The 25748-nt window shown below is 36.9% G+C and overlaps 1 protein-coding gene across 2 annotated transcripts; it reads left to right on the top strand.

Moving 5' to 3' along the window:
• Positions 1-10601: 10601 nt before the first annotated feature.
• Positions 10602-14495, top strand: LOC107799612 (putative glucose-6-phosphate 1-epimerase). 2 transcript variants are annotated; one of them, XM_016622754.2, is made up of 9 exons: positions 10602-11002; positions 11110-11244; positions 12226-12300; positions 12831-12887; positions 12971-13128; positions 13221-13352; positions 13451-13553; positions 13732-13831; positions 13927-14495. In XM_016622754.2, exons 2-9 carry the CDS (start codon positions 11167-11169, stop codon positions 14142-14144), a joined length of 921 nt encoding a protein of 306 aa, XP_016478240.1. In that variant the 5' UTR covers positions 10602-11002; positions 11110-11166; the 3' UTR covers positions 14145-14495. The 2 variants fall into 2 exon arrangements, with proteins under 2 accessions (XP_016478240.1, XP_075089283.1); XM_075233182.1 differs by lacking the exon at positions 10602-11002 and having other exon boundaries at positions 11047-11244.
• The last annotated feature ends 11253 nt before the right edge of the window (positions 14496-25748 follow it).

The raw sequence follows: 25748 nt of genomic DNA, 5'->3' as shown, positions 1-25748 counted from the left end.
CCTTTAGTCAGCATTAGGGTTTTAAACCCTAAACTGAACTTTTCCTTTCAGCCAGCATTAGAGTTCTAAACTCTAAACTGAGCTTTTCTAGCCAATCAGCATTAGGGTTTTAAACCCTAAACTGAATTTTCCTTTAGTCAGCATTAGGGTTTTAAACCCTAAACTGAACTTTTTCCTTTTAGCCAGCATTAGAGTTTTAAACTCTAAACTGAGCTTTTTCCGTGCAATCAGCATTAGGGTTTTAAACCCTGAACTGAATTTTCCTTTAGTCAGCATCAGGGTTTTAAACCCTAAACTGAACTTTTTTCTTTCAGCCAGCATTAGAGTTCTAAACTCTAAACTGAGCTTTTCCAGCCAATCAGCATTAGGGTTTTAAAACCCTAAACTGAATTTTCCTTTTAGTCAGCATTAGGGTTTTAAACCCTAAACTGAACTTTTTTTCCTTTCAGGCAGCATTAGGGTTTTAAACCCTAAACTGAATTCTTCCTTTGTTCGGCGCTAGGGTTTTAAACCCTACACTGAACTTTTCCCCAGCTAGTCGATATTAGGGCTCCAACCCTGCACTGAGCATGCATATCCTCTTTCATCAATTTTATGAACTACCTAGTGAATAATTAACGAAATTTTCCTAGTGAAACTGGGGCAGAAAATTTCGTTCGTTTGTTTTCTCCCGCAGGTCTGACCTCGAGCCACATGAATCGAAATGACCCACGAGATGAATCCCAGTTCGGAATCAAAGAAGAAAAAGACAAAAAAAGAGATATCCCGAGATATCAGAGTAAAGGGAAAGCAAATCGACTCCAACATTTGACTAACGTCCTGACCTCTGCCGGTCACATTTTATTCGGTATCCCGGAGATTAAAAAACAAGTCGCCACAACTCGCAAGCATCAAGATTCAGATCAGAGTCTACAAGCAGAATCAGCTAAGACCCAAGATCAAGTCGTAAAAGAATCATAGATAGGAATCTTGTAACTAGCAGTTGACATGCATAAAAGTAGTTAAGTTCAGTTTCCAATTTTCGCTTGGTTGTAATAAGGCGGTCAGTGACGTAGCAGTGACAACAGCAGCAGCAGTAGCGGCAAGCATTGCAGTCCCATGGTAGTCCCAGCTACCAAAACTTCTCGAACTACATTGACCTGATTCCTGTTTAGCCCAGGATATGTAGGAAATCTTTGAAGCAAGATTCGGTCAGATCTTTCAAAAAATGCTTCATACGGAGTGGTCTATAGGCAAAAATCGCTCATACACGCTCACTTGATCTTTGCACGAAAACCCTTCGTGTTTCCGAACAAAGAGGGGCAGCTGTGAGCACGTGATTTTTGCTTCACACGACAATCGCTCCAAAAAGAAATAAAAAATATATAATTGGCCCCGCTGTACAATTTCGAATTTCTGTGCGGCACCTTGTGGATTTATTTGTGATTTTGGCCCATTCTTATTTATTTACTTTATTAAAATAAAATTCAAAAAAAATATATATGTGTCCTGCGTAATTCAAACCGTAATTCGGTCGTTAAATAGAAAATCGTGAATAGGCATTTTTCGTCCGTGATTTTGTTTGGTTTGACTTTACCGGTTTTGAAATACTTTAGTATGTGCGCAAATAATTATATTTGAGTGTGTATTTAATTTTAATTTGGCTTAGTTTTGTTTTAAAATAAATAAGAAAAGAAATAAAAATAAAAAAAAAGAGAAAGAAAAGGCCCTTCCGGACTTGGGCCAATTTGTTAAAATTGGCCCAACGAACTCAGCCCAAGCCACCAGTCCAAACAGCCCACCCCCGCCATGAAACGACGTAGTTTAACACCAAAGCTACGTCGTTTCGATGCCAACCCATCACAACCGTTTAAACCAAGCCGATCCAACGGTCCAAGATCAATCCCCATAACCCACCAATAAACCCGACCCGTCTCACCCGGACCGACCCTAACCCTTCACCCTTGGAACGACGTCGTTCCCTGTTAGCCGAAGGATCCTGGCCCTTCATCTCGTCTCATCCAACGGCCAGGATCCACTTGCCCACTAACTATATAAGTACATAACACTACCCTACCCCCCTATCCAATACCCCAGCTGCTTCGTCTCCCCAAACGAACAGCCTTAAACCCTAGCCGCCTCTGCATACTTCCGCCATGAAAGCCGGCGGCATGGATGCCGGTGACCTTCCCTTGAACACCATAGGACCCCCAGGCCATCCTGAACCCAAATCTACCAACCCCATGTTTCGAATCACCCCCAGGTCCTCGAATCTTCATTCGAAGATTCGAGTCAAAACTCGATCTGACCCAACCAACCCCAGTTTTGTACCAGATACTCCCCAGACCCCCCTCGTGACCGAACCATACTTGGTTTGGTCCGAATCTGACCAGGGAAGCATGAATCCCAGATCTGAGTTCTGAGAACTTTGTAGTTCTTCATCGCTGGCCCATGCCAGTCCGAGCCAAAGAGATTAAGGTTTAATGGACCTTAATCGAAGTGTTTCTCATCTGAGAAACACTTCGATTAAAGTTCGTTCAGCCTTAAGAAAGGTCTGTCCAAATCCGGGTTCAAACTTTTTTTTAACTTTTCAAGTTTAAGGTGAGTCTGCTTTCTTTCCTTTATTTGTTTTAGTCCGTATGATTTGTTTTAAAAGACTGTTCATATTTGTTCTAATTTTATCTACTTTTGTTTGTCCACTTTGTTTGAACCTCTGTGTTTGTCTGAATCCCTCCCCTCCTATTCTGTTAAGGCATGTGTATTGGTGGTATTCCGAATTTGTACTGACTAAATCCTCAAAGTACAATTCTGTTTTAATCAGTATAAGTTGAGTCATGTGTCCCATACTTCTGAATGTCTGATTTCTGGCTACGATTGTGTATGTTAATACTAATATAGTCGAGTCGACATGTGTCGTCAATTAATTTCAACTGTCTGAGCGTAGTAAATCGATTTGCTTCTGTTGAACATTTGTTGAAAACAATTAAGAACCAAGTCCAGTTACTTATAGCTGTTAATATGATTTCAGAAAAGGCTTGGTCTGTTAATTGAAATCTGAGTCGATGGCATGTGCACTTGTGCACAGCATGTGCATTGTGCACAGCCTGTTTCCTTCTTAAAAGGGGCTTTCAAATTTAAAATGTGTTGACAGCATATGCTGTCAGATAGATTCTGCTGCCCATGCTTGCTTTTAGTTAATAAAATGGGAAAGTTTAAGCCTGCCAGGGGAAGGATGGGGTTTAATACTTAATTAGCTAAAGTGGAACTGAAAATGGAAGGCACATGGGAGGGACTGGGGTATTCTGAAAAAAAAGGGCTGTTAAAAAAGATAGTTTTGAGACTTATAAAAGGGGGGACAGGAGGACCATCTAAGAAAAAAACAGACAGGGATATAGAGAGGAGGATATACACACTGGACCTTGAGGGCTGTAAAAAAAAAAATAAAAAAAAAATAAACACACAGTGAGGATTTTCTGGGGAAAGAGAGCTGAAGAGGAAAATAGATACACTGTGAGGAGGAGCATAAAAAAGATAGAGAGAATCAGAACTAAGAAAGAAAATACACACACTGTGAGGAGTGTTGAAAGAGAAAGCTTGAAAGACATACAAAGAGATACAGAAATTATACAATTTACGATCGGGAATTGTTTCCTCCTATTTGTTATTTGGACTTTCAGTTGTTTAACTCGCTGAAATCCATTCTGATTGTTTGAAGTTCCAGCTGTGTCTATTTAGTCAAGTGTTTTCCATTGGTTCACTATTGGTTTGGTCTGCTTGGAGTTCTTGATTCTACTTCACTGGGTTGTGCTCTCGTTTGGCTATTTCTTTCTATTGGCCATAGCTGCATTTCTGCACTTGAGCCCTTTTTCTGCTGCTCGTTTTGTTCTGCTGCTGCTCTGTCCTGCTGCTATTGCTAGTCCTGTTTATTTTGCTGCTGATCTCAACATCTTCTTCTTTTTCTCCTGTGCACATTCAGCATTTCCAGGTACACATTTCAGGCCCATATTGATGTAATTGAAACAGCTTGAAAGCATGAAATGAAAAGGTTGAAGAAGTTCAGAATCATTTGTTGTAATATTCATGGCATATTAACGGGCATGTGTAGTTGTTAGTTCCCAGTTCAATAGTACGAAAATGTATTGTTAACTAATACACTTCTGAGTTTGGTCCTTCATGTTTTAGTTCGTAGCTATTTGTTAATACAAAGTATGGATACTCCAAACTTACACTATGTTGACTTGTTTCATTTTAGTCTTTGCTGGGTCTCGTTAGGCAGTACCTAATATCATGTTCAAATCCCATTAGTAACAACGCCCAGTAGTTAATTCCTTCATTTCAGCCCCAATAAGTCTAGTAAAATTCAATTCAAGAAACGTTTGGACACAAGTATAATATTGGGTCAATCTCGAATGTAATTTCTTTGTCCAATTAAAGTATGTTTCATAAGTTATGGCATCCTTCCGCTTTGTAAATAATCAATCAGAAATCGATAAGAGTCCGGATTAGACAAAAGCATATAGTTAATTTAGCATTTTTCTTCTCTTTTAGTTTTTTTTTTTTTGACGCAAATATATAAAAATGTAGCCACTTTAGGATATCCTTTTCTAAAATAGAGACAAGCCTCGCCAAATAAAGGTGCAAAATTGCGGGGCCCTCAATAAATAACCCTGATAATTATCTAGAATTCAGGATGGGCCATTTAATAAATTTCATGGCCTTCTACAAAGATAATAGCGCGTTAGACTCTGTTGGCGCGGTTTAATTAAATCACATTCTTAGATTCGGGTGCACATTGATGTGACCCAAATACAAATCTCAATGAAGTCCAAATGTGTCGACAATCACGGGTGCATTGATTGTGACGTGGTTCGAGACGCATTTTCACGACGTTGCAATTCTGTAAAATAATTGATAATAGTAAAAGCAATTGAAACTTAATAAAAGCACATAGGTCACAACATGTATTTAAATCGGATATTTAGCCATTATAACAATTTAAGCGACTGTGCTAGAACCACGGGATCCGAGGGTGCCTAACACCTTCCCTCGGGTCAACAGAATTCCTTACTTAGAATTTCTGGTTCGCAGACTTCATTTGGAAAAGTCGAAAATTTCCTCGATTTGGGATTCAAGATAAACCGGTGACTTGGGACACCAAAAACCAAACCTTTCCCAGGTGGCGACTCTGAATTAAATAAATAATCCCATTTCGAATATTGTCACTTAAATTGGAAAAACTCCACCCGCGCATCTAACCCTTCGGGGCAGGGCGCGCAAAAAGGAGGTGTGACAGAATCTACCTAAAACAATTGCAGACTACAGGAGAGGGATAATCAAACAAAAATGGAAGCAAAACAGAATAGTCATGCAAGCTTAAAATCATTTCAAAAGAAAACTTAGGTATTAATCTAGCCGAAATAACAAAAATACTGAAAAGAAATAAAACGGAAACTCCAACAGTTATTTTTTAACAAAAAATCAAACAATTGAGCCATGCAAAGCAAAGAAAACCTAGACTTGCTGATACCCGAAAATTTTAAGAGAAGAAGAACAGAAAGGAGGATTATTACCTAAAAAGAACGAAAAGAAAGTCTTCAGATAGCACTGGATGGACACATGGGTCCCAACTTCTCCGAAATGACCCAAAATCAACGTTAATGGGTTGTTCTTGCCAAGAACAAACGACTAGCATATATTTCAGGCCAAATCGAGCCTTGGAACTTAACGAATTAGACAAAAATTGGCAAAACTGAGTAAGCTAGGGTTTTTTTTGGAATTCAAAAGGGGAATTTAGGGGTAATGGTGGTGAGATGGTGATGAGGGAAGGCTGTGAGTTACTTGGTGTGATTTTCAAGCTCTTTAGGTGATTTGGAGTTTTTGGGCATCGATCTTAGATTTAAGATTCGAGATGTTTAGTGATGATTCGAGGGAAATGAGTTAGAGATTTGGAAAGGGGAGAATAGGGAGGTCATAGGGTGTCGATTTGGTGGTGTTTGGAGGTGGTCTGCCACCGTGAGGTGATTTATGGTCGGCGGACCACGGCAGAGATGGCGGGGGTTATAAGGGCGGCTAGGGTTTTATTTTGAGAGAATTTGGAGAAGGAAATGAAAGGGTCTCTAGGGTTTGAGGGGGGTCCGACACTTTTATATTTAGGGAGTGGTCAGTTCCGAGCCGTTGGATCAAAATGATCCAACGGCTGGGATTGGATGGGGATCAAACGGTATCGTTTCGGACAATAGGGAGACGAACCGGGTATGGCTAGTTTGGGCTTGGGTCTGGCTCAAAATTTGGACTGGTTTTGGCTTAAATAAATGGCCCAAATTCAGAATATAAACCTCTTTTCAATTAACCCATTATTTCCTTTTTTTCTTTTTGTCTTTCTTTTTCTTTTTCTTTAATTAAAATCTTAAATTAAATTCCTAAATTAGTCTAAAATTGTAAAATTAAGCCAAATATCTAATTACAATAATTATAAAATTACTTGATCCTAAATTAAAAGAGAAAAATCACTAATCTAAAAATTAAAAGGTAAAAAATGTAAAATGAGCTATTTTTGTGATTGTTATTTTTAATAAAACAAATAATCAACTAATTAACCTTAAAAATGTAAAAACAAAACCTAAATACAATGCATGGTATTTTTTATAAAAACAAAACCCAGTACAGCACCCCATCTGTACTGGGTTAACTCATCTAGATATTGAAGATGATGTAGAAATCGCATACTCACTAGATTTCCTGAAGTGTTCGGGAACAGAACACCTCCAAAAAGAAGGAGCAGCACCAACCTCGTGTACCGGTAAATATGTAGAACATCTATCTGGCCGGTGATGTCGGGGGTGCAATACCTCCAAATGCTGTGTAATAGCTGTCACATAAATGCGACTGCCCCCTGAAGTTGCAACCTCGCCCTGTGGCCTAAAACTAGTGAACTGCTGCAGCAAGTCCAAATACTGGGCATTCGTCATAGATCTCATATACTAAGGCAGTGCAACGACTAGTCCATCAACAGGCAGCCCATATAAAACCTGAACATCCTTAAGCGTGATGGTGGCCTCGCCAATGGGCAGGTGGAAAGTGTGCGTCTCCGGTCGTCACCACTCTATCAACACCATGATTAGAGACCAGTCGAGCTGTAGCCGCCCAATCTAAAAAATCCTATAGAAACCCTTATCACGTAGGCACTGGACTATGCGGGAATGGAAACCTCTCTCCCTCATAAAGTCCCATACGCCGTCCACTCTCCTGGCGCGGAGAGTTTGCTCCACTAGCTCTCCCTCCCATACGTAGGCGAACCTATGAACGCCCTGTAACACTAATATCTCATCCGAGAAAGGTCCAGAATGCACAGGCGGCACGTCCATGTCGTCTATTGTACATTAAACAACATTAATTGTGTGTTAGTTTTATAAATTAAATATTTAATTATTTAATTGGACATAGTATATATCTATGGGTTCTAGGCTCAATATTTGAGGCCCAATAGCACCAAGCTATCCTTAATTCTTATGTGTGTCAATTTCAATATTTTTAGAATTTTGTTTGTGTTACAGTAATTAATATTTAATTAGTTAATTGGACAAAGTATATATCTATGGGTTCTAGGCTCGATATTTGAAGCTCAGTAGCACCAAGCTATCCTGAATTCTTATGTGCGTCAATTTCAATATTTTTAGAATTTTGTTAGTTTTATAAATTAAATATTTAATTATTTAATTGAAACATAGTATATATCTATGGGTTCCAAACTCGATATTTGAGGCCAAGTAGCACCAAGCTATCCTGAATTCTTATGTTTGTCAATTTCAATATTTTTAGAATTTTGTTTGTGTTATAATAATTAATATTTTTTTATTTAATTGGACAAAGTATATATCTATGGGTTCTAGCTCGGTATTTGAGGCCCAGTAGCATCAAGCTATCCTGAATTCTTATGTGTGTCAATTTCAATATTTTTAGAATTTTGTTTCTGTTATAATAATTAATATTTAATTATTTAATTGGACAGAGTATATATCTATGGGTTCCAGGCTGGATATTTGAGGCTCAGTAGCACCAAGCTATCCTGAATTCTTATGTGTGTCAATTTCAATATTTTTAGAATTTTGTTAGTTTTATAAATTAAATATTTAATTATTTAATTGGACAGAGTATATATCTATGGGTGACAGAATATATACCTATGAGTTTTAGGCTCGATATTTGAGGCCTAGTAGCACCAAGCTATCCTAAATTCTTATGTGTGTCAATTTTAATATTTTTAGAATTTTGTTTGTGTTATAATAATTTATATTTAATTATTTAATTGGACAGAGTATATATCTATTGGTTCTAGGCTCGATATTTGTGGCCCAGTAGCACCAAGTTATCCTGAATTCTTATGTGTGTCAATTTCAATATTTTTAGAATTTTGTTAGTTTTATAAATTAAATAATTAATTTTTAATTGGACAGAGTATATATCTATAGGTTCTAGGCTCGATATTTAATTTGACAACATATATTAATTTGTTAGTTCTCTGTGTTTGTTTTATAAATTAAATAATTAATTTTTGTAAAGTGTAATTGGATAGTTCTGTCTGTTTGTCTTAAATTACAGAGATTCTACGCTAAAAGACTCTATATTTTATTACACTAAAAGGCTCTATATTTTACTACGCTATAAGGCTCTATATTTTACTACGCTATAAGGGCACTATTCGTTAAGCAAATAAATAATCTAAACTAAATAAAAATAACAAATATATTTTAATAACATAACATTCACGAAATTACATATAAAACAGTAAAGAAATTTATGAACATTTTTATTAACATAAAAAATTATTTCTCAACTTTTAACTATTTCTTTTTAGACACTAATAATTTAATCCGGATAAAAGTAACATACAAATTTAATCGCAAACAAAACACAAAACAATGTGAAAACACATTCAAGACAACTAATATGCATTATTATACGAGTTTCGACATAAACTAAATCGGAATACCTCGATTTATGTTTTTAGAAAAGTTGAAAATTTGAAATTTTGAGCCCGAAACGAGGAAACCACAACAATCGAAGGCTTGGGTTGTATGCGAGACCTACAATCTCCACTTTTTGTGTAACGGGTGGGGTCCACTCGAATTTATCTTTTTAGAATCGGGGGGAGGGGGGACCGCTGTCGCAATATTTTAATGGAGGGGGAGGAACCCGTGTTCTGTCATGGGGAAGAAAGGGGGGTTAAATTTAATATGTAAAACGCAGTATAATACTGCGCTATATGTAAAACGCAGTATTATACTGCATTTTACATTAACGACTAAAATTTTGTTAAAGTAAAATACAGTATAATATCGCATTTTAGGTAGAAAAGTAACTTTTTTTTAAAACTGTAGAAACGTGTTTTGAGTCCAAAAACTTACCATTTAGGTTTTAGACTCCCCAAAGTAAATTGATCACTTATTGTGGACCAGAGAGAGTAATTGAGTAGTGCTGAAAACGAGTGAAAATGATGCAAAAGTATTTGCTAAACACTAAGGGGTCGTTTGGTAGGAGGTATTAGAAAAAATAATGCAAGCATTAGCTCTATGCATTACTAATACATTATTTGGTACATTTTTTCAACCTATACATCATACTTGGTATTATCCTATGTATAAGTAATGCATAGAAAACCATGACATTAATAATATCAAGGTTATTAATGCATGCATTAGTATGGTTAAAGACAAAATTATCTTTAAAGTCCCTTAAAGCTAGAGAATATGGAGGGCATTTTTGTAAACAACTATTTTTCTTAAAAATTATGTAATGCATTATAATTTTAATACACCACACCAAACAGTAAATAAGAAATAATATCTGCATAATTAATGCTTGCATTACAAACACATGCATTACTAACCCATGCATTACTAATACACTTTATTCCGCACTATTCTTACACAACCTACCAAACGACCCCTAAGATCTTTAACCAGGGAAAGTAATTATATTGGACGGCGGGAGGGTCCCTCGGGGGAATCTGTGCACTCTAAATAGTATCTATAGGATTTTTGGGTGCACTAATTCTTATTGTGTATTCTCGATCCTCCGATTTATAATAAGTAATTATTTTAATTTTAACACACAAGGAAATACGAATTCCTAAAGAAAAAAAGATATATTCATTAAATTAACCTTAATTAATTATTACTTTAACACAATAGAATCTGTAAATAAGGGCAAATTTTGGAAAAAAAATTATTTTCTTCATAATTATGTAAATAAATATTTATTTTGGATCAAAATTAAAAGATAAGATGGTCACTTATTATTGACTGTTGGGAGTAGTTGACTAGTGCCGAAAAGGAGTGAAAATGATGCAAAAGTTTTTGCTAAACACCAATATCTTTAAAGAGGGAAAATACTCCATCCGGTTCACAATAAGTGACCAATTTGCTTTTTCATTTTGGTTCAAAATAAGTGTCCAATTATGTAATCAAGAAAGAATTCAATTTGTTTTTACAAAATAACCCTATATAAATATCTCTAAAATATTTTCTTACTCCTCACATTAAATGTTTAATTAGGGGTAGTTTAGTCATAGTAGGTATTTTTGTATAGAATTTAATATTTTCCTTAAAATCAAATTGATTATTGTGAATCGTGGAGGGAGTAATTAGATTGGACGGCGGGAGGGTCCGTCAGAGGAATCTACGCACTCTAAATTATACGAGTACTTTCTACATCCACGAGTTTTTTCCCCCAAAACAATCAAACCTGAAAATGGAAGAATGAAAGATTCCCATCCTTATCTGAAAGTGACGCAAACTGCATAGCAATTCAACTTCATTGGGTCTTCTTTCCTTGAATCTCCTGTTACCTTTAACTCTTCAACTTCCTCTAAAGTCTCTTTCTCTTCCAACAAGATGATGACACAGACTTTGTTTCTTTGTTCCTACTCGATGATGACTCAGAGTTCTCTGTATATAAACAGCCATTTTTGTACAAATGGGGTCAAACTTGATATCAATTGTGATAAAGACAGCTAAAAAGCAAGGTACTTTTCGTCTTCCCATTTTATTTTAATGCCGTGATCAGGTACTTTTGAGGCCAAGTTCTTTTTGTTTTTCGAATTCCTTACATGTTGTTTCTTGTTTATCGTAGCTGGATTGTTGGGTGAAGAGAATTATAAGGTGGAGGTTTTTCAGTCCAATAAAGCAGATGCCTTTTGATGTTGTAGATGACTCCAATGGCTTTCCCCGTGTGTTGTTGTCTGATCCTGGTGGCTCCTCAGCGGAGGTCTTTCTCTTGTTGCAACAACTTTACACTTTGATATTTCTGAAATTCATGATATATTTTTGTGGATTAAGAATTTAATCCAATTCTGCTTTTCCCAAATTATTATGCCAGGTGGGTACATATCCCGCCATCGTGGATTAAGAATTTAATCCAATTCTGCTTTTCCCAAATTATTATGCCAGATGGGTACATATCCCGCCATCGGATAAGTTTTCGTTATAAATGGATATAGGGGGTTCAGATCGTAATAATCTGAATTTTTCACGCTAGGGCTTATGGACATCAGCATGTCCTCGATAATAACCACGCTGAATGAAGCGTTCTTAGTTTTCTATAAATAAATAAAAAGTTCCATTTTCATTCAAAGAAATTAATCTCAAGGGACCAGTAATATTGGTTAAGGTTTATATAAATTCTCTTGTATTATGTCTCTGACTATGAAGTGCATACTAAAGGACCACCTATTCCATGAACTCCGGCTAGTCTAGCTACTATGCTTTATTCTTCTTTAGTTCCTATTTGCTTCTTCATTAGCCCCTGTTTATTCCCACTAGATTTGGATGCAAAAGGTAACATATAGAAGCAATTGCATATTAACAGCTTCCGAAACTTTAATCTCAGCTTCTTTGGTATTTTCCTGAACAACTTTCCTGTTTGAGGTAGGCTTGAAATATTTAGTTTGGTTTAAGAACACATTTCCTCAAACTTTTCATGTTCTTTTTTCCCTTGAATATCTTGTTCAAGTTTCTAGAAAGCTTAAAATGTGGCATAGCAGGGCTTTTAGTTTAACCAGCTAGTCTGTATTGGTTTTGGAACATTTGAACTAGAGGTGACACTCAGGCTTATGGCTAGTGCGTGCCGTAGATGGTACTGGCTGAAGTATAACATCAAGTCATATTAGCTGGCTGGTTGAATCATGAACCAGATGGATTCTCTATATGATTTGGTATATGTAACTCCATTTTAATAATTTAAAAATAGGTACTCTTGTATGGTGGTCAAGTTGTCTCATGGAAGAATGAACGAGGAGAAGAACTACTGTTCAGAAGTACCAAGGTATGCAACATGGATGGTCATATTCAATTGTCTTTTCGTTCTATATTTTTTAAGCAATTATGTGTGAGGACGAAAACAAATTGTGAAGGAGTCACCAAGATATACATGCTTATACTTGTAGCTTGCGAGGAGAAAACAAAGCCGATGTGTTTTCTGCATATGCTTCTTTCTCGTTGTCATAACCTATATTTACAGTTCACATATAGTTCTTTGTGTGTTCATTTCAGCTGCATTCAAGTGTTCTAGGCCTAGATTTTGTAGCCTGTATGTATTTCTTTCTAACATCGACTACAAAGTGGCCTGCATTACCTTAGTTCTCACACCATGTTGCTTGCTAAATAGTGGTTTTTTTTATAGCAAACGCAAAATGGTTGTCTATTTAGTTTTGTCAGAAGATGGCAAGAACTACTACACCATTTTGTATACGTATGAATATCGTAAGCTTCATTAATCAGTGAGATATTTATCTAAGTGGCCGCTGAGGTCTGTGATAACGTTATCTTACATGTTGGTGCCTTTTCATTCTTTAGGCTCTTGCAAAATCTCCAAATGCATATAGGGGCGGGATATCTGTTTCAATTTCACAGGTGAGATCACTTGCCAATATTTTTAATTAATCTTGTTTCTTGATTCTAAGCATTCATTAAAGAGCTTTAGTTTGTCTATGCAGCTTGGTGCTACAGGGCGAGTTCTGCAGCATGGATTGGTGTGCCAGAATCTGTGGTCATTAGATAGTAGCCCTTTGCATCTACCTTCCTCTGGAAGCCAGTCATCTATTGACCTCATCTTTCAGCCCGTTGGGAAAGATTTGAAAACTTGGCCTTGTAGGTATGCTCAGCTGATGGTTGTGGTTACCAAATAATGAAACTTTTTTAGGAGGATCACTGCATTTTATGGTGATGTATGGTGGTCTCATGCAGTTTTGAACTCCGGCTTCATGTATCATTGGGTCCTGGAAGGCTGAAGCTGATACCCTCTGTGAGGAATACTGATAATAAATCCCTTTCCTTTACGTTTGGCCTAAGAAATTACTTGTCAGTATCTGATATCAGGTCTGAGAAGTAACTTATGTTGCTGTATTCATGGTCATCATATAATCTTTACAATTAGGCTTAAACGGCATGTTAACATTTTACTAAGTCGATTGTAGTGAGGTGCGCATTGAAGGTCTAGAGACACTTGACTACTTGGATCTTCTGTTGCAAAAGCAGAGATTTACTGAACAAGCTGATGCTATTACATTTGACCGTGAGGTATATTTCTCTTTATTTGACTGATAGGCTATGCTTTGCTTGATCTTAAATTTCTCTCGCGTTAAAGTCTATAAAAGTTAAAGCATTGCTGGCTTGTTAATCTAAATTTCTTCTCGTGTGTAGCATTTGGTGAGAAACTAGGATTTCTCATTACTGAATATTGCTAACTGTGTGTCAGGTCCATCGTGTTTACTTGAGTACACCACCAAAAGTTGCCATTATAGACCATGAGAAAAAGAGAACTTTCGTTCTGCGAAAGGAAGGCCTACCAGATACAGGTCTGCAAAATCTGTTAACTAGTTATTTATTTTTGTGTCTTTTGGGCATTGTATTCCCTCTGTAGTTTATATTGAATCTTCATTTTGACTGACAGTTCTTTGGAATCCATGGGACAAAATACCTAAGGCTATTCCTGATTTTGGAGTGGAGGACTACAAGATTATGATGTTAGTAGATTCCGCAGCCTTTGAAAAGCCAATTGAGCTAAAACCTCATCAAGAATGGAAATGCTGTCAAGAGATTGTTGCTGTCTCTTCAAGCTATTGTAGTGGGCAATTGGATCCTCAAATGGTTCTTCATGGTTTGAGCTGAACTTAAATATAAGCTACATATTGGGCTCCCTTATGTGTTATGTTGCTGTCATATGTTTGTATGTAAAGATAAACTTGATAAGATGATTCTGCAGTTCTTCGGTTTAATGTTCTATGTATTGACCTGCCCCGTTTATTGGTGAGGAGGTGAGGTCAATTAAACATATGATATTGTGGTAAGTTTCTTCTATATGTTCTTACAAAGTGAAAGTTATGGCGGACCCAGAATTTTATATAAGGGGTTCAGTCAAAGAGTATAGTAACCACTTGTATAATCGCCGACACTTAGTTTTAGTACCTCAAAATAGTCATTGACACCCTTTATTAATCAAAGTTGGAAATTTATGTGAAATATGATATTGTGGTAAGTTTCTTCTATATGTTCATGTTAGGACAGAAAAATCAGGTGTCATGCGGAAGCTAGCAAAGCAAACCTTCAGCGACGATAAATTAGATAACAAACAAGAAATATACCAAAAGAGACACATACACGTAATGTGGTTCGGTCAACTTGGTTCAGTCAATTGACCTACGTCCACGGCGAAGATAAGCAATCCACTATATAAAAAAAGAGTACAAAATATTGAGAGAACAACCTCACGAAGAGGCAGACACAAGTGATACACTAACACTTGTTCCATAAAGTTTTCCCCATAAACACGACTCTCTAACCTCATATGGCTACATTGTCGATGCTAATGAATGAAAGGAAGGATCCTCAATTTATATAAGTACAACCCTTTTCCTACAAGAAAAAAGGACTATCCAAATATGAGAGATTTATAATTTCGTTCTACAAAAAAGAAAATTCAATTATGGTAAATATGTTGTCCTTCCTTCAAGAAATAGGAGAACCAAATATGGCAAGAAAATCAGGACAACACCTAACAATTTTCCCCCATTTTCCTGAATTTTCTGACCAAAATAAATTTGATCCACTTTCTTCACATAGCCTTCAACAGGTCGCATCTCCAAATCTCCACCACAAAGTTTGTCTCAACGTGCATAGCACTCCGGTCAAATTTCTCAAACAAAAATCACGATTACCGTCAAATAGGTTACAGCTAAAACTAAACTCGCTAAGATGAACCTGTCTTGAACCTCGCTCTGATACCACTTGTTAGGACCGAAAAAATCAGGTGTCATGCGGAAGATAGTAAAGCAAACCTTGAATGACGATAAATCATACAACAAAGAGAAATATACCAAAAGAGATACAAACATATAACGTGGTTCGGTCAATTGTCTTACGTTCACGGCGGAGATGAGTAATCCAATATAATAAAAAAAGTACAAATATCGAGAGAACAGCCTCACGAGAGGCAAACACAAGTGATACACTAACGCTTGTCCCGTAAAATTCTTTCCCTAAACAAGACTCTCACGCCGCTTATGGCTATGTTGTGGATGCTACCATATGAGAATGATAGATCTTCAATTTATAGAACTCCAAATATTTTTCTATAAGAAAAGGGACTAGCCAAATATGGAAGAATTATATTTTCCTTCTAGGAAAAGAAAAATCCAATTATGGTAAATATATTGTCCTTTCCTTCATGAGATAGGAAAACCAAATATGACAAGAAATCAGGACAACACCTAACAATTCTCCCCCTTGGCTAGAATTTTCTGACAAAATAAACTTGATGCATCTTCTTCATATAGCCTTCAACAGATCGCATCTCCAAATATCCACCACAAATTTGTCTCAATGTGCGTAGCACACCAGTCAAATTTTTTAGACAAAAATCATGATTATCGTCAAATATGTTACGGCTAGAACTGAACCCGCCAAGATGAACATGTCTTGACCCTTGCTCTAATATATCACTTGTTAGGAGCGAAAAAACAAGGTGTCCTTTTCTTTCTATAGTGATTGCATGTAATATTATGGTATTTGGACCTTGACTTACTTCTACTTTTACCTCTATTCCTCGAGCTTCTTGTTCTATCTCTCCCCCGTTGTTCTGTAATCAAGATATCTGCTTGTGAGGACGAACCCTGAGATTTTCTCCTTACTTCCTTGTTCAACACACCACTCTTGGCATATTTCATGGTCACCTTACCTCCAGGAGTTGAATTTGTCAAAGAAACACGAAGAGTTTCCCAAGAGTCTGGCAGAGTATTAAGAAGCCAAAGTTCGTGTATCTCATCATCAAAATTAACTCCCATTACAGATAAATGATCAAGGACGCCTTGAAAATCATTTATGTGATCAAGGATAGGGCTGCCTTCCTTGTATTTAAAGGTCATCAATTGCTTTAGCAGAAACAATTTATTATTCCCGTTTTGAAGCATAAAAATCTCTAACTTTTCCCACAATGATCTCGCATATGTATCATTCACAATATGGTTGTGAACATTATCTTCAACCCATTGTCATACATATCCACATACTTGTTGGTGCTCGAAATCCCAATCATCATCATCAGATATAGTCTCGAGTTTATGAGCTGCTAAAACGAGTAGATGCATCTTCTTCACGAACAACAAATCTTTCATCTTGCTTCTCCAAATATTATAATATATCCCATTTAAATATACCATCTTGCTCATATTCGCCTCCATTCTGCAACAACCCAGATAAATAGCCAAGACTCAGATACTATTGTTATGTCGAGGAAGAGGCAATCCAGAAAATAAAGAAGATAATGAACACCAAATTTTAACGTGGAAAACCCTTCAAATCAAAGATAAAAACTACGGGATCACAAAGATCCAAAAAATTCTACTATAACAATAAGAGGGTTACAGAAATTCTCCAAATTAGTTACACAACAAGTGCCAAACACGGAGCAACAACAACAACAAGAGCAACGAAAAATCAATTGAAGAAGGAGGAGAAGTCACAAAACTTGAGCTGCTATTCGGGGCTCGAAACAGATGCTACAAGCCACAAAATCCGATCTTCATCGTTCAAGTCAAAGACTAAGATGTTACGAACATTCAGTCAAAATGTCAACCCGATCCAACGGTTAATGAATCGGAAAACGTGATTTGAAATTGGCTGATCGGAATAAAAATCTGCAGCAAAACAAATATTTTTCTTCTATCTTCTCTCTTGATGAAAGCTCTCTCAAAACCCACTCTTATGTGCTTAAGTCTTTCAAAGACTTGTATTAATGAGCATAAAACAATTCTCGAAGGCTGTCTTATTTATAGATAATGAGTGATGCTTTCTCTTAAAGCCAAAACAAATTATAAATGGGAATAAAAATCAAATCTATTTCCGAATAAGAACGTAAATCAAAAGAGAATAGGATTACTTCATTGGGCCTTTGGCTAGATAACATGGGCATGGACCCAACAGTTCCTACAAAGTGAATAGTAGTGGCGGACCCTGAATTTTATATAAGGAGATTCAGTCAAAGAGTATAGTAACCACTTATATGATCGGCACATGTAAATAAAATTTGCTCGCTACTCAGTTTTAGTCATCATGTGACCTCAAAATACTCATGACACCCTTTTTAATCAAAGTTTGAAATTTTTGTTAAAAAATAAAACTATTTACTTTTAATTTTTAGAATTTTATCTATATATATTAACAAATTTTACTTCAATAAATTTATAAATTTATTAATTTTAATAAAAAATATTTAACCAACTTAAAAATCTTATACACTCTTAAGAAGTTTAACATAATAAGTATCTGCAAACAAAAAAAAAGTAAAAAAAGAGAGTTATGATCTAAACTAATTGATACAGACGATTAAAGTAAAAGAGATTATACACCAAACTAAAAATTTTAGTATAATAAAATTAGCAGTTTCAACATATATAAATTAAACTACATTAAATTAAAAAACTACAAATAATGTTAACAAAACACTCTCATGCTTTAACAGAAATTATGAAAGAGAGAACTACTTAACGGAAAGGTTTTTTTATCTTGAAGTAAAATACAGTTTAATAAGAAAAGCTATTGTGGTTATAAGCAGAGAAAAAAATCACAAAGAGAAACATAAAAAGAAGACAAAATAGAAAATAGCAAGGTAACAATAGGTGATGGTAAAAAAAGGTAACATAAAATGCTGAACTGGAACATAAAATACAATGTGGAATAAATATGAGCTTGTCGCTGAAACAGAGATTTGAACTTTGTTGGAAATCTGAATTTGAAACCAGAAAATTAGAGAAGCAAACAAATTCAATAAACAAATCGTAAAATAATTCTGAGCCCACTGAATGCACAGTGTGTCCTTAAGGAATTTAATCCCCTTACTGTTGCCCAAGATATACGGATTAATTCCTACCAGGATAGGACGAAATAATTATTCTGTGATAGCGGCACTTCAAATCACAGAATTTCAGCGAACTCAACAAACGGAGCAAATCACGCTTGACACTTATGTTTATTTAGAAAATAATGCAACAATGTGGGAAAGAGAGGAGAACATTTCAGATTTTTCTTATCTTAAAAATGAGGTCAAGCCTCTAAATTTATAGACAAAGGAAAGTGAGATGGAGAGGTGCAATCCAAAAGGTGCCTCTTCCATTTCTCATTCATACCCTTTAAAAAACGCAACAATCCCCCACATGAATAGGGAATGGACATATGTGGAAAACCATGCATGAAAATACTGTGTGATTTACAAGTAATGATTAATCGCATCTGGAGAAGTAGGTTTTCCTTTGAACTTTCCGTAGTGAACTTATGTCGGATATACTCGGTCAATCGGTAGATGTAATATCTTTGAACTGTCGAGCTTTGGTGTATACCTAGACAAATATAAGTCACCCAATCAATCCTTAACCGTCTTTGGTTCTCACGGTTGTGTTCGTTTCAGCCATGAACACCGTCTGGTTTCATGAGTGCTTAGAGAATGAGTCTTTACTTTCATTCCTCTTAAAGCGGCTTACATTTAACACTCACATAGGTGATTTTTAAACGTGTAATCCTATAGACACACTATCTGGTCATATCCTGCCAGACATAAAAAATCATTAAAAAGCTTTAAGCTTTATTGACTCATCAAAAAGCCTTAATGCTTTACATTGATTTCTGAACATTGTCTTCATCACGAGAATGGGTTGAGTTATTTGACAATGTTGAACCGTCATTCATAACTTTGTTTGATCTCTTTGAACTTAGCTCTTGGGATCTCCAGTTTGCTAGGTAGAGTTACCGCCATGATGACTTTTCCTAGGCCTTAGCCCCATTCCCTTCAATGATATTTCAACTGCCTCTCTAGATAGGCCTTTGGTAAATGGATCTGACACGTTATCTCTTGACTTTACGTAGTCAATCGTGATAACACCACTAGAGAGTAGTTGTCTAACGGTATTGTATCTCCGTCGAATATGACGAGATTTTTCGTTATACATAATGCTCCTTGCCCTGCCTGTTGCCACTTGACTATTGCAATGTATACATATAGGTGCCAAAGGTTTGGGCCAAAAATAGAATATTTTCCAAGAAATTCCGAAGCCATTCAGCTTCTTCACCGACCTTGTCTAAGGCTATAAACTCAGCCTCCACTATAGATCGGTCAATGCAAATTTATTTGGACGATTTCCAATCCATCGCTCCGCCACCGATGGTTTAGAATTGGTTAAACCGGTGATCTAATTTGCATCACTATACCCCTCTATTATCGCGGGATACTTATTGTATTGCAAAGCATAATTTGGAGTATATTTCAAATACTTCAAAACTTGTTTTATATTTTCCTCTCTTTCCCAAACTCGTTTTATTGTCATGAAAGTCCAATGGAAACTTTCTTATGTCATAGAGTAATACGTCTCAACTTTCGATTGCATATCAGATTATTGACTATACATAGTAGTAATAGTATATTATAATAATAGTTGGAATGATTGGCATCAGTTGTGGCCACAACCTTTTAATATATAGCACATTTCACAATCATTCAACCATTTTCAAGCATTTGTATGCTATTTATTCATACGTTCAAGCATATGATATGCAAATTATAGCACCTTCATTCATGAAACAAATCCAACTTGGAATGGATCTTGGTCATGTTCATCGGTTGGTTCACCTCATTATAGACCAACGTATTAATATATTTGTTCATGAACGGTCATGTTTATACAAAACATGTAAACGCATTTTTCATGAAAAGTTGCAGACTTCCAGGTGACACCCTCTCATAAAAGAGCTAAACATTATAAATGTTCAAGAAAGAACAAATCATTTTTGGAAAGGCACATAAACAACTTTCGAATTGTAGTTTCATCACTAGTCATCACTAAGACTGAACAAGTAATGAATTCACCGACTACTATATCAATATCCCTAAGGATTCGTGGGGTTCGAAGAATCATATCATCTAGATAATATATGCATCAAATCTAACATTAGCTTTTGTTATGCATAAGCTAAATGCCCCCATATTTTACATATTTCATGTGCCTTTTCTATCAACATATAATTCATATATAAACAAATAATAACAACATATCTTAGAGTATTCTTAATGTAAATACACTAGTCTGAAACCATTTGACAATATTTTCTAGTCAAATTTCGCATGTCATTGTTTGAGTGCTTGTTTTAGTCCATAAAGTGCCTTAACAAGTCTAAGAGTAGAGTATCTTTGAAAGCTCGTTCATTACATTATGTACAATCGAAGTCGTGCAAAAGAAGAAAAGGGATAGCCTCACATACCTTGTATATACTGCCCCAATCACAAGCTATGCAACTGTCACAACTCCTTAGTCTACAATAAGAGAAATGATACTATCGTTATCATTTAAGCATCATAACTATTATGTATCGACCACAACCTATTTTACGTTGAAACGGACAGCACCTCCCCTATATATATGACTTCACACCATTCAAAACAATCACCAAACAGCCCAAACAACATCAATAATAAACATATTAAGCCTCCCAAAACAGTCCACGCACAACCTAATTGCATCATACATACGATGACCACCGTAGTCGTGTCAAACGACCCGGAAATGTTACGAATAACTATCAGCCCACAACCCTATAAATATATGGTGTTCCTCCACACCCTTCCACCTTCAAAACTCCACAAAATAGTAGTAAAGCACGCAGCCCAATAGCACCACAAAACAGTCCGCTACAAGTGAATAACTCGAACTCACGGTTTCCGATCACCGTCCCGTGAGTTTTTACATGTATAGAACGAATTACCATGAATTCACAGCAGAGAAAAATGTATGAAAGATGGCTGTAACTTACCTTACTTGTTGGATAACTCAGCCCTTCCCTTGGTTCTTCAAACTCTAGGTTTTACCTTCAAATAGAACTTGAAAGAGAGGGAAAATCGATTAGGGTTTGTGTGATATTTTTGGGGAGGAGTTGCAGGGGTTAACTTTGGTTTTGAGGGTCTGAAATATGGATGAAATAACTGAGTTCATAACCCTTAAAAGTCCTCTCTTGGTCGACTTAGGTCTTTTAATTTTGTCCTATCATTTTGGCAAGTAGGTGATGCACCTACTTGTCATCTACCAATCTGCGTAGGCTTGCGAAAATATGAATATTTCTCTACTCCGAGATCGTATTGACAAACGGTTTAATGCGTTGGAAACTAGACTCATAGATCTTTAATTTTGTGGGTAGATCACCCCGTAATTCCTTGTAAATTAGGATAAAAGCTTAGAAATATATAACCTAATGTTTAAGTAAAATTATGAACCTAAGTTGAGACAATGTTTATCGACTTTTGTTTCATAACTCGTTTGACTTCAAGACTTATGATACGGATATTATATGATTCAAATACCTTAATATATGACCTCTTGAGTGTATTAAGAACCTCTAGGTTTACCTGAAAATACGAGTTACAACATCCTTGATTCGTTTAACTTCTAATACTTGTTAATCACCCTTATACACCCTTGTATCACTTAAGACCAATAGGATTAACTTCTTATCATCTCAAAGGTAATTCCTTCTTGGATTTATGTTAACTAATATATGGAATGAACTAACGCGTGTGGATATGGGTTGTAACACCCTTTCCCCCTTAGACCCTACCGACGATCATATGAATCACGTGCTGCGGTTCCTCCTGTTCATTTTTCCTATTTGAATCCTTGTCTCTGAAATGATTTTTTGCTCGATAACTCAAGAACTCGCGAAGATGATTTTCATTGAATAAACAAGATACCTCATCCCTTAATTGTCTGTCGTCTTCTGTTTTCTGACCATGGGTTCCATGGTACTTGCACATTTTATTTGGATTCCTTTGAGCTGGATCAGTCTGCAAGGGTCTGGGCCACGTAATATCCTTGATTCGTCCAATAGCTGATACAATACCTGAAGCATCGACACTGAAGTTGTATTCCGATAACCGTGGTGCTTCCCTAGGCTCGACATGTTTATCGAAGCCACTCTTACTCATGAGCCCTCGAAAATTTTGACCTCGAAAATTCCGTCGATCATTTCGAACGGGATTAGGTCCTGGTCCATTATTTTTACGATTTGCGCTATATGGTTGGTGCCGACATTTGTTTGATTGGGGCTCTCTGTCGATCTCTCTTTCAATCTTGCCTTCGGATCTATTTGGGTAAACAGAACCGAATGGGGCTCTCAACTGATCATCCTCAACTCTGATCTTTGATTGGTATCGATTATGCACATCATCCTAGGTCACCGCTGGATATTCAATCAAATTATGCTTTACTTGGCATGACGCTACCAAACATTGCTTGTTCAAACCCTGAGTAGAGGCTTGGACAACCGATTCATTGGTAACCGGGGGTAGGTCTATGCGCTCTATCTGAAATCGAGATATGAATTCCTTTAACATTTCATTATCCTTTTGTCTCACTTTGAAGAGATCCAACTTCCTAGTCGCGACCTTTACTGCTCCGATGTGTGCCTTTACGAACAAATCGGCAAGCATGGCGAAAGAATCAATAGAATTGGGCGGTAAATTGTGGTACCATATCATTGCCCCCTTCAATAAAGTTTCTCCAAATTTTTTCAACAGAACAGATTCAATTTCATCGTCTTCTAAGTCATTTCCTTTTATTGTGCATGTATAAGAAGTGACATGCTCGTTAGGACCAGTGGTTCCACTGTACTTGAAAATTTCTGGCATGCGGAGTTTCTTTGGAATAGGCTTCGGAGCCGCACTTGGTGGGAAAGGATTCTGTACGAACTTTTTCGAATCCAAACCCTTCAGAATCGGGGGTTCCCCCAGTATTTGATCAACCCGGGAGTTGTACGTTTCAACCTTTTTATCATTAACCTCAATTTTCTTTTCTCCCACTTCGACCCATTTAGTGAGCTCCTCGAGCATCTTCATGATGCTGGGATCAGTTCCCAATCCATTATCGTTCAATTTCTCATGCCCAGGTTCGACCCTATGAGCAACTTCTTGTGATGTATCGAGTTTGATTCTGCTTGGGGCTCGATTCTGATTTTGGAGTTGCGTTATCGCGGCCTGCTGAGTTTGTAGCATGTCAAATATTATTCGAAGGCTAATTCCGCTTTCTTCACCATTTTGTGAGTCCTGATCAGCTGCCCGGGCGTCTCTGCGGATACTATTTTTAGGGTCGGCGCCTAAATCTCCATGAATGGCGACATGAGAATTGACATCAACCGGATCTATGGCCTGTGGTGCGTCGAGATTGATTGGAGGCACTCCGTTTCCTGGGGAGACTACATGTTCGTTTTTGCTATGAAGACCAAGGCCGATATTAGTGTGAGTGGGTGCTGTTTGAGAGTTTGACATGTTGATTCCTGAAATCAAAAACACTTACGAGAACAAGTGTAAAAGCAGTATGTGTTATGAAGGTTAGTATTAAGCAATCACATTTATCCTTAGTCCCACGGTGGGCGCCAAACTGTTTACCCTAAAAATTGAGTAATAATTAAGCTTATAATGTAGTTTTAAGGATACATGATTTCACTTAATATCAATTGATAACGTAAAGATTAGTGATGCAAATTGACATTAATACAAAGCAAACTAGCATTTGGTCAATGCTCTCGAGCTAATGAACCCTCGAGCTAGATAGAGCAAGAACAATTAAAGAATAGCAAGTTGATAAAGAAAAGAACGTGAGTTAATGAGAATATTATATTGTTTTGATCTGTATGAATGAAAAGTGCCTTACAAATGATGGGGACTCTCCTTTATATACTAGAGAAATCCTAATTATGGTACAATCCTAATTACGGAAGTAAATCCCATGATTGGTACAAATAACCGCCCTTGATTCGATCTGTTCCGGGATTTTCGCTGTGACCTTCGACCGCTTATGTATATCTCGCCTTTCCGTTATTGCACTTCACTCGAAGTCAGTCATACTTAGTCTCAATTGCTGTTGGCCTCAGTCCGACAGACATCTCGATTCTTGAACTCGACACTTCGTCTTCGTGTTATAGCCCGATCCATTGTGAGACTGGTGCTCGATGTGATCTCCTGGTCTCGATCAAATAGCAAAATCGGACAAGCCCGATTTTAACCGTATGCAAACAGATTAATCATCATCATCCATTGCAAATGCCAAATAAGCACATGGAAATTGCAGTTTGTCATTACTATGTCTTCGAAAGCAGCTTTCTCATACCAATACAAATGCTTCTCTCAAAGCTAAAAAGATTACGTATGACACAATACAACTGATATGAACTTGCATTTTCTACATGGATAGCTGGAGAACTTCTACCAGGAACATCAAAAAGCACAAACAATACACATCCACATTCATTCCCTTTTCTTGGTTAGATGGATCTATTGAGGATTTTTGCTAATTCCAGTTAAATTTATGCACCGTATCTTAGTTAAAAGGGGGAGTAAGGTGTCACCAATCTGAATTTTTCTTTTCATAAGCATGTCATTAATTCAAACACATCCATTTAAAGCTTTACCATTATCGTCATCTGAGCTATTTCTACTTGAGCTTCCTGCTTATTTCAATCATTAACAAAAGAATGAGCATACTGATACATCTAACTATGTCCGTCAAAAAGTTAATCTAAGATGATTCTGTACGCAGAACGTGCTGAAATTTTTTCTGGAAATCTCACAACAACTACAACAACAACAATCCAGTGAGATCCCACATGTGAGATCTGGGGAGGATAGTGTGTACGCAGACCTTACCCCTACTCCGGAGGAGTAGAGGGGCTATTTCCGGTAGACCCTCGGCACAAGAAGGAAAGAGACAATGTATCAGTAGCAGCAAACGAATCCTAATAGATAACACCAGCAACGCAATAACTAGAAAATAGAGAGCAAAGTATTAACACTAAGCATCAACAAAGGCACAATACTACATACACAAGAGAATAATATGTACATACAGGGCCGATAAACATACTATAGCCTAACTTTCGACCCTAAAGAAGTACTAAGAACACAACTGGAGCCCCTAGCTGCCTAAAACAAGACACTATCACACTAGCCTTCTATCTCTTAACCTACAACCCTAGTGCTCGACCTCCATAACTTCCTATCAACGGCCATGTCCTCGGAAATCTACATCCGCACCATGTCCTTCCTGATCACCTCTCCCCAATATTTCTTAGGCGGCCCTCTACCTCTCCTTATACCCGTTAAGGCCAGCCGTTCACACCTCCTCACCGGTGCATCCAGACTTCTCCTCTTCACGTGCCCGAACCATCTAAGCCTAGCTTCCCGCATCT

Source organism: Nicotiana tabacum, chromosome 16 (assembly GCF_000715075.1).
Source record: "Nicotiana tabacum cultivar K326 chromosome 16, ASM71507v2, whole genome shotgun sequence".
Lineage (NCBI taxonomy): Eukaryota > Viridiplantae > Streptophyta > Magnoliopsida > Solanales > Solanaceae > Nicotiana > Nicotiana tabacum.
The sequence above is the reverse complement of the archived record's forward strand: the minus strand, read 5'-3'. Positions and strand labels throughout refer to the sequence as shown.